The 10,652-nt window shown below is 38.6% G+C and overlaps 1 protein-coding gene across 1 annotated transcript in view; it reads left to right on the top strand.

Annotated features, from left to right (window-relative positions):
* The first annotated feature begins 6,958 nt into the window (after positions 1 to 6,958).
* POLI (DNA polymerase iota) overlaps positions 6,959 to 10,652 on the top strand; it is a 22,963-nt gene continuing 19,269 nt past the window's right edge. The window contains exons 1-2 of the mRNA XM_007471659.1: positions 6,959 to 7,097; positions 8,516 to 8,639. Of these exons, the coding sequence (XP_007471721.1) occupies positions 7,019 to 7,097; positions 8,516 to 8,639 (203 nt within the window). The 5' untranslated portion in view covers positions 6,959 to 7,018. The remainder of the gene's footprint in view (positions 7,098 to 8,515; positions 8,640 to 10,652) is intronic.

The raw sequence follows: 10,652 nt of genomic DNA, 5'->3' as shown, positions 1-10,652 counted from the left end.
AGCAGGAAACTTAAATTATATATTACATTATTTAAAGATCATTCTAGGGCCCACAGATGGTAAAGGGCAGACACTCTGAGGCCAGCGCTGTAGGCTGAGCTGGAGATGTCTGTGTGTGGCCTGCACTGTGTCAGCCTGGATGCAGAGAATTGAAGGGGTTCCAGAGAATGTTTGGAGGTAGAAATGACAGGTCCCCTGTATCATGGTGCTCTCTCAAGTGGTTTTTATTAATTTTAAAAAGATAAAGATAACATTCTTACAGAATTTTAGGAGGTTAGATTTGTCCTAGGGAAGGGTGGGATCAAATTCCTGAGGAAGAGCTCAAAGATATACGTACAAGGATGTTCACTGCAGCAAAAAATCAGAAAGAAGTGTCCATGAATATGGAATTGGTAAAACAGAACATCCGTTAAAAAAGAACACAGTAGATTTTTGTGCATGGAAAAGAAATGATGTTCGAGAGATACATGGTACAGAAGTGAACTGCATGAAAAAGTGAAAAAGCATGGTACAGGAGAGTCTGCATAATACGATCCCACTGATGTGAATTAGAAGTGATTATCACTATGTCTACTCTATATTAAATATTATGAGAAAAAGTCTGATGAAGTGTATCAATATATGTTAATAGTGGTTAACTCTGTTGACAGTGGTCATGTCACGGTGCAGTGGAGATTATGAGGGATTTTTACATTATACCTTTACATTTCTGTCTTACTAGAATATCTTAAAAAATGGATGAGAAAAAAAAATTTTTTTAATTTAGACGTGGAATTTTCCTTCCTTTACATATAACTTATCTAATTAAAATATTCATCTTGGTAGTTGCCACATAAAAGTAACATAGAAAATTGTATTTACATTTTGGGACCAAAATACAAATGAAGAGCAAGGTAATACCTTGCTCCTTTCCCTCCCACTTCCTGGAAAGAAAGAAAAAGCCCCAAAGAAACTGCTCATTACACCAAGGATCACAAAGGGTTCATTTGTAATTTGGTGATTTGTATGTAGTGTAGCACGGAAAAAAAAAAATTGCACAAGTTTTCACAAATGAGACCGAAGGTTCAACATCATCCTGTGTCTGCTCTGCAGCCATTTCAATAACCCAGGAGAGGCGGTTGTTTAGAAACTCAGTTTTTCTTCTTGCCTCCTCTTACCAAGTCACATCCCTGATGCAGACACTCTTGGAGGGGAAAGGGGAAAAAATTTTTTTAAACCAGAGACACAAGCAGTACTTTTAGGATTAATAGGTACTTTAATGAAGTCTTTGAATCAACTTTAAGAAATAAGTCCTATAAATATAGTTTTTCTTTATAAAGATTATGGATTATACTCAAACCAGGAACATAGAGAATATTATTAATTAAGTTGAAATTATTAATATTTCCAAAATGATGTTGAAAACATATTTATTCATTTCCTTCAAGTAACATCAAAAACAAATAAGTGTACAAAGATTTTCCTATGTCGTTTATTTAGGCAATGGTTTTTGTGGTTTAGTAAAGAAAGAGAAACAATTTTATTTGTGAAATAAAACTAAAGGTTTCTTTTTAAGTTGTGCTTTATGAAAAGACTATTAATGCTTGGTTATCTCTGAGCAGCAGATTATGGATTATTATGGATGACTACCATTTTCTTTTTACCTCCTTTCTATATTTTCCAGATTCTCCATAATAATCACAAATCACTTTTGCAATTAAAAAAATGTTTCATTAAAGTTAGATGTCTATAAATGTAACAGTGTACCTGATCAATGTCAATCTGCTTGCACTTTCTATATGGCATCAAGTAGTTCTCTTTTTCTCAAAGACCGAAGTTTGCAGACCTTATTTACAAACTGGGACCAAATGACTTTTATCGTGATCACATTGGTCCCTACCTCTCTCTCTATCCAAAATGACAAGGCAATATCTATTGAGCACACCCTGACAAGCAACTTTTTAAAGGTCATTACTAAAATGACTATGCAGGCCTTTCATCGAATTCTACAGAACCACAAAGAAAGGTCAAAGCAAAGAGAAGCTGACTGTTAGAAAAACTCCAGCCTCTTACACCTTCTCTTAGCCCCAGTCACATGGTATGCAGCAAATATTTTTAGGTTACACTGAGAAAGCTTGAAACTGCAGCTTTGGTGTGCAATGTGCAAAAAAAAAAAAAAAGGGAGAAGAGGGTTTTTTCATGACAATTGAAAATTTTATGCAAAGGGTGTGAGATCCTTGGATGAGCGTTATTTAGTAAATACTGCACGACATGCACATTGTGCAACTGCGTAAAATAATTCTAATTTGCTTTCAACCACCTGAAGCCTTTCTGTGCTTTCTGGTTTCAGCTTCTAAGCCGTGTAAATTATTTCTGACTCATTAGCCTTTCACCCTGGGGGCAACTCACAAGCTTCATAAAAGTGAATATTTTTCTGAAATCTCTTTTCCAGCCAATGCATTCATTTGCATTTTAGCCTCAGAATGTAAATCCCCATGGTGAAAAGCAACTAAATAATACTTGTCTCCCTCTCTTATATCTTCCCTTCTCTATAACTGTCCTATTTATAATTAAAAGCACATAACCAAAGACCAGTTCTACATTATTAGTTTACAGCTGGGGACCATAAGCTGAGGAGGGAGTTGGCAGCAGGATGATACAAACACTACTAGGCCAGAGTTCCCCAAGCTTGGCCCAACTGACACTTTAGACTGATAATTCTTTATTGTAAAGGGCTGTCCTGTGTATTGTAGCATGCTCAACAATATCCCTGGCCTCTACCCAATAGATGCCAGTAATCAGAGCTGCAACTCCCCAGATGTGAACACCAAGAGTGTCTCCAAAATATTGCCAAATATCTTCTAGGGGACAAAATCGTTGTCCGCAATTGAGAACCACTGTACTAGATCAAAGACTACAGAAAGACTACAGTAGGCCCTCTGTTCTCACCAATACAAATTGTTCCTTTGACCCCACGGCCAGCCTCTATTTACCTAGCCACCACCAACATAAAATACAGATACTCATAAACGCCCTCACACTCTTCATCTCAAAGCCCTTGAAGAACACCATCTAGGGTTCTCCAGCTGAATAATACGTGGCCAATTTGTCTAGGAGGAGATAAGCAGACGCTGGTAACTTTCCCAGCCTTCCCTGACATGGCCGGTCATGCTTGTCACTATTTTTTTTTTTTTTGGCTGTGTTGGGTCTTCGTTGCTGCGGGCGGGGTTTCTCTAGTTGTGGTGAGCAGGGACTACTCTTAGTTGCGGTGCGCGGGCTTCTCATCACGGTGGCTTCTCTTGTTGGGGAGCACAGGCTCTAGGCACGCGGGCTTCGGTAATTGTGGCACACAGGCTCAGTAGTTGTAGCTCGTGGGCTCTAGAACGCAGGCTCAGTAGTTGTGGCACACGGGCTTAGTTGCTCCGTGGCATGTGGGATCTTCCCAGACCAGGGCTGGAACCCATGTCCCCTGCATTGGCAGGCGGATTCTTAACCACTGCACCACCAGGGAAGTCCTGCTTGTCACTTTTCAGGTATGTAAGTTCATAATGTCTTGACTTCTGAAGCTCATGAATGCCCCCAGTTTCTTTATCCATTACCTACACTGCAAACCCATGCTCCCCCATGAATATTGTTTCAACCATAATTTCCTTTAATTAAATGTTTATTCTGCCTTGCAATTGTTCTTCTCATTTGGCACTTAAGTACGCAATTATGATTCAGGCTCAAAATATTTATTTCCTGAAATTATCCTAGATTTAGAGCCAATTAATTAAAACTGAGGGATGGGATTTATAGATTTAAAAAAACCACTTTCCCTAATTCATCCCACTACAAAGCAACACATATTAGCTCAAATAAATTTTATTTTTATGCCTCCAAATATATCCAAGTTGTCATGATTTTTTTTTAATGAGGCAGATGATTCAAAATTCTTTTACTGATAATGAATTGATATGAAACTGAAGTTGAATTTACTTAGTTGCAACTTCACTTCTCACTTTAAACAACTCTTTCTCAGTGATTGTCAGTACATAAAAAGCCCCTTGGCTTATAAACAACACAGCTCTAATACATAACAGGGCCTTGCTTATTCTTACTTGATGCCACGCTTTTGCACATACATAAATAACACTAAAAATATATTTATGCACTTAGTGGAAACAGCCATACAAGAGTAACTGTAGGATTCCCTTTATATGAAATTCTAGAAAACGCAAACTACAACGTCTACCTGAAGATGGCAAGTTGGGGAGGGTTGGAAGAGAGAGAATACAAACGGGGCAAGGAAAATGGGCAGAGGGAGTGGTTTCCTCTGTGGAAGAAACATCTTTTTTTTTTTTAACATCTTTATTGGAGTATAATTGTTTTTAATTGCTGTATAACAAAGTGAATCAGCTATATGTATACTTATATCCCCACATCCCCTCCCTCTTGCATCTCCCTCCCGCCCTCCCTATCCCACCCCTCTAGGTGGTCACAAAGCACTGAGCTGATCTCCCTGTGCTATGCGGCTGCTTCCTACTAGCTAGCTATTTTACATTTGGTAGTATATATATGTCAATGCCACTCTCTCACTTCCTCCCAGCTTACCCTTCCCCCTCCCCGTGTCCTTAAGTCCATTCTCTATATCTCTGTCTTTATTCCTGTCCTGCCCCTAGGTTCTTCAGAACCCTTTTTTTTTTTAGATTCCATATATATATATGTGTTAGCATATGGTATTTGTTTTTTTCTTTCTGACTTACTTCACTCTGTATGATAGATTCTAGGTCCATCCACCTCACTACAAATAATTTAATTTTGTTTCTTTTTATGGCTGAGTAATATTCCATTGTATATATGTGCCACATCTTCTTTATCCATTCATCTGTTGATGGACACTTAGGTTGTTTCCATGTCCTGGCTATTGTAAATAGTGCTGCAATGAACATTGTGGTACATGACTCTTTTTGAGTTATGGTTTTCTCAGGGTATATGCTCAGTAGTGGGATTGCTGGGTCGTATGGTAGTTCTATTTTTAGTTTTTTAAGGAACCTCCATATTGTTCTCCATAGTGGCTGTATCAATTTACATTCCCACCAACAGTGTAGGAGGGTTCCCTTTTCTTGTGGAAGAAACATTCTTAATGAATTCTTCTCTATGGAAAACTCTGGAAAGTAGATTTACCATTACTAGATTCATAATCTTGAGTAAGCGTCTTAGTCTCTGCTGGCCTGTTTCATCTTTGGTAAAATAAGAATGATGATACCTACCCTCTAAGGCATATTGAATGACATAATCTGTTTTAAGCTCTTAGGGCTGTGCCTGACATACAGGTGCTTTGTAAGTGTTCTCTTCTATGCCACTTCCCTCCTCTGTTCCCAGCACTGGCTAATAATTTGTGAGGTCCAGTGCAACATGGAAATGAGGGCTCCCTTGTTCAAAAATTATTAAGAATTTCAAGACAGCAATAGGAGAACATTAAATCAAGTGAGGGGCCCTTCTAAGTGCAGAGTTCTGTGTTATTTCATAGCTTGTACACTCACAAAGCCAGCCTGGCTCGCTCCCCTATGGTTGCAAGGTTCCATTTGTCTATTCTTCTACTAAATTTAAAGTCACTCTTCAGTTTGACAATTGACAGGGAAATAAATTCAATTAAAGAGGGTTTATGTGTGTTGTTTTTCAATGCTGGTTCACTTTTAGTCAAGCTGTTGAGTGTTAGTGACCCTAGGGCTCTTATAAAGGAACTGTTTTAATCTGCCATGGTATTTCCCTGATTTGTATCATTCTCAACATGGAGGAATTGAAACAAAATACCTTAGTTGTCTACAAGTAATTGGACCCTTGATGATAGCCAAAGAGGCACTTAATTCAAAAGTACTTTATCTAGACTTAGCAAATAGCAATCGCAAAGAAAGCAGGATAGCTTTAAATTGCTGTCTTAGATCCTATACTGGAGAGTTTGAAGAAACTGGTTCAGATGTCTAAGAGTAAAATACCCAAAGAGGAAGACCTGGTCTCCAAACCACCGAGCCCCAGCTCTGCCTGTTATTCCTTCTTTATGGATGCATCAGCATGTCCTATAATGGGTTTCTCAAAGTTTTCACAACCTATTTATGAAAGAATCCTGTTAAAAAATCAAAATAATTTTTGAATATATATATATATATATATTCATTCACACACACGTGCACAGAAATTTCCAAATTTTCTCTGTTGGAAGAAACACACACACACAGGCACAAAAGGCATGTTAACAGAAAGCAAAGAGAATGAACATTTATTGAGCACCTTCTAACCTTCCATGTCCCAGGTGTTTTATATTCATTGGAATATTAAAGAGTACGTTAGTTTTCATTCGTCCATTTAATCCCAATACACTCAAGACCTTTTTTTTTTTTTTTAAACAGTGGAGAAACAGGTTCAGATCAGTTATTTAACCTGCCCAAAGTCACAGTTAGCAAGTTGGAGGGTCTGGATTGAGAATTTTATCCCACTCCAAAGCTCATGTATCAAAATCCTATTCAGTTTAAATGATTAAAAATTCAGGGGTCCAATCTGTCACAGTATCTTTGAACCAAACAAACAAAATGCAAACTTTAACATACTTGCTAATCATATTAGTTTACATGGTCGCCTTGCTGTCACCATAATTTCCATCCTTTTCCCCAACTCCATCAGCATAAATCATTCAGCGTCTAAGGGTTAGCAATTGTGCTAACAGTTATCAGGAGAACAGGCTGGCTTCTAAGTAAAGATAAACAGTTAAAATTTGTGGTGTGGGACTCACTCCGAAGACCTTAAAAAAAAAAAATGAGCTGTTTGGTAAGACACTCTCTCATCCACTGCTGGGCGGGAGGGAACCCCAGCACGCTGGTCTGAAGGATTCCCAGCCGGCGAGTAGACCGCGCAGGCGCCAGCCCGGAGCGGCTTCCCTGGAGACCGGGCGGAAGCGGTCGGAAGCTGCCCTGCGGGTGGCCGCTGGGGCGGGACGCAGAAGCAGGGGGTGGAGCCCGAGGAAGAAGGCGACCGCTACGAGGAAGAGGACGCGGCTCGGGGCATGGAGCGGGCTGAGGCGTGGGCAGCCGGCAGCTCGCCGGGTGCGCTGGGGCCTGAGGGGCCCGGCGGCCTCCCTTGGTGTAAATGAGCAGCGCGGGGCGGGAGGACTCCCGGGGCAGTGGCGGCGGCCGTTGGGGTGCGACCGTCCCGGCCGGCTCGGGTCCTTTCTCCTTCCTGGCTCCCGAGAGAGCTGCCCTTTGCTGCCCGGTGTTCTGAGGCCAAGATCCCGAGAGGGATTTTTTTGACCAGTAGGAGTAGGGTGGGCGCGTCAGTTGGTTAATCGAGGTTGCATTTGTAATCCCTCGAACAGCCCAGTGAAAGCGGAAGAGTCCCTGGCCGCCTAAAGGTTGCAGAAGCGAGGGAACTTGTCGCCCGTTTGGCAAAGGTTGGGGCCCGGGCTCAGCCTAGACGGGAAGGGACGGCTCAGCTCGGAACCGGGGACGAGGCACGTCTGCAGTGGCCGCCTCTCCGGTGACCCACTTCCAGCCTCTGGACCCTACTTTGCAGCGCGCCGATCCCCGGGCCTGGGGCCAAGGCTCTCCTTCCCTGCCTCCTAGACCCCCGCCCCCTTTTTTAAAAACTTAAATTTTGTAATAATTTTAGATTTACAGAGAGATGCGCAGATAGCTTTTCGTAACTTTAATATCTTACATCACCATGATACATTTGTCAAAACTAAGAAAGTAACATTGGCATACTATTAATGAAAGGACAAGCTTTATTCAGATTTTACCAGTTTTTTCCACTTAATTTTTTTCTGTTCCGGGCTCCAAACCAGAAATCCACATTGCATTTAGCCTGCCTTGTTTTTAACTGGTGTTAAGAGCTGGAATCTCCTCTGTTTTATCCCTCTGCCCCTTCCCTCAAGACATGAACCACTTTTTAAAATCCAGGAAGTATTTACTCTGTCTTGCAATTTAGCAAGTGTTTATTGGTAGTCTATTATATGCCAGGCTCTGTTTTAGGTATTGGGTATTCAGCATTGAACCAGCTAATCTTGATCTCATATGGGTGCTAGATGTAGTCCATCGGGACCCATAGGTTCTGTCTTGTGCTGCTTTGTATTTCAGATTATTTTTTTAAGGACATGCCACTTAGAATACTTTTTAAGTTGTTTGAAAGATCAATGTTTAAACTTTTCTGCCCCTTGCGACTTACTCTAAATTTTCCCATAAGCTTCCAAGTCCTAGGATTACCTCTTGCAATCTTCCATTATTGATAAATTTTTTTCCTTAAATTTATTACTATCCTGAGAAAAATATAGTATACAAAGAAATAGTAAGTAAACAGGACTGAAGACTCTACTGTGGGTGGAGTTTCTCTCATGTCTTTGTAATTTTTAGATGCTTTGACACATGTGATAAATCCAGGAAAAAAACTTTAAAAATCACTCTGCATTCTTCTTTCTCAGTTGCCATGTTTTAAGGGACTGGCAGTTGCTCAGAGGCGATAAGCTGCCTGAATGTATTTTTATATTTCTTTGCATATTGTGCCGCAGCCCATGATCAAGTGGTGCCAGCAGGAAGTTCTTCATCTAGAGTCATAGTACACGTGGATCTGGATTGCTTTTACGCACAAGTGGAAATGATCTCAAATCCAGAACTAAAGGGCAAACCTTTAGGTAATTCTGGAGTTTGATACTATTTTCTTTGTATAATAGGATTCGTTATTTATTATGATTTATTAACCATATTAATAAATGTTGGAAGCAGTTCTATGATGCTTTATAGACAGTAATCTTTGCTTCACTACAGGTGTAAACTTTATAATCGTTTAATAAATGGTGAATGTGACACAAGTAGTATAGTTAACCAAACGGATGAACAGAGAGACCATGATAAACTTTTAGTCTTTTTCTCAATGTTTGAAATTTTACAACCGTCTTATCTCAAGAACAATGTCTTTTATTAATTTTAATGGAAGTTGTCATCTATTCTTCCACTTTTGAAATTAACTCTTGAATTGTGTAACATTCGACAAAATAGTTGGATTTTGAACAGAACCCAAAATGTTAAGGCATACAGTACAAGCTTTCCATAAAATCATAAGTATCTTTAAAAGGCAAAGGGAAATTTTACATTGGGGATCTACTTAATATTATGTTGGCTTTTTAAAAAAAACTTTCTTTTTTTATTATATCTTAAATTGGGAAAGTAATTTAAAATTCTAAAAATTTCTTTTATGCATGTAGTAAGGATTTATCTTTTAGTAAAAGCATAAAGAGCAATTTTGGTTCACCTGCTGCTTCCCTCTGGTGTCTATTTTGGTTTTGATAAGTCCCCGATTCAACTCAGCCTAGTTGATTTACTAAGGAACAGAGGGATGACTGATGACTAGATTTTGGTATGCCAAGGTCAGTCTAGGATCTTTAAAATTAAGGCTGTCAAGGAGTTAGGATTAGGAGACCTCAATGTTCTTCTGAAGGCATTTCTAACTAGTAGCATGGTAACAAGATGGTCTGTAAGTTATGATTAGTAAAAAGGTATTGTGTAATTAAGATGCAGGAATGAATGATTACCAGAAAGGGAGGGATATAATGCTGAAAGTTTCTAGGAGAAAGCAGCATAGTCTTCCATTTATACTCAGCAAATATATGACTACTTAAACTTGGGCTGGTGACATAATGGTGAGTCCATTAATCCTGCATTAAAAGACTACTTTTTTAGTTAAGGAAGTTACTAATCTGATTTTTTACATAGTTCACTGGTGAATCATAAATTATTACTTTTGACCAGTGCTTCTATTTTGGGGCATAATCTGATATATCAAAAACATATGAAATAATGTTTCTTTGCCTTGTTTATAGTATCAACATTTTAGAAACAAAATGTCTTACATTAGGGGAATGGACATAACCTTTTTTTCCCCATCTACATATTTGTGTTTTACATATTTTAGATGAACGTTACTTTAATAGTGGTAAACAAGTAGTCAACTTGTGTAAAGAGAAAAGCAAATAATTTTAGCAATTTTAAGCTACCGGAAAACTAGAATTTTTAAACAGTCTGTAGATGATCATAACAATCATTTTGATAAGGAGGGGGCTCATAATGCCACCTCACTGTAAGGAGGGGGCTCATAATGCCACCTCACTGTCTATAATCTTTTCTGAAGATTACTATGAAGAACAGTTCAATAATTAGAACACTGACTGGGGGAGATCCCTAGTAATTGCTGTAGGTTGGCACTTGTAACAGAACATTGCTTTATATTCATTGGAAACTTACTCAAAAGACAAGTTAGGTTTTCTAGCAGCAACTGGTAGTTAATTGTACTCAGTTATTTTCATCTGCTTTATTTTTTGGTAAAACATGGCCTAGAGTTATATATAAAGTTATATAGAGTTAATTCAATATAACTTAATTTGGTTTTGTATTGTTTGAAAAAACTCCTCGAAGGATTTTATTTGTATCTTTTGGCAGAAGACTTCATAGAATTGCTTGTTTCTGGTAATTTTTGTTAAATTGTACTTCATAGAGCTTTGATGAATGGAGGCTGTATTTTTTAACTGAGAGCTTTTTATTCTTATCAAAACAGATGGTATTATAACTTACAATTATAATATGGAATAAGTATATTTTAATTTTTAATCCTGCTCATAAAATATTTATTTTTCTCATAAAATATTTATTTCT

This window comes from Lipotes vexillifer, unplaced genomic scaffold (assembly GCF_000442215.2).
Source record: "Lipotes vexillifer unplaced genomic scaffold, Lipotes_vexillifer_v1.1 scaffold195, whole genome shotgun sequence".
Classification (NCBI taxonomy): Eukaryota; Metazoa; Chordata; class Mammalia; order Artiodactyla; family Lipotidae; genus Lipotes; species Lipotes vexillifer.
The sequence above is the reverse complement of the archived record's forward strand: the minus strand, read 5'-3'. Positions and strand labels throughout refer to the sequence as shown.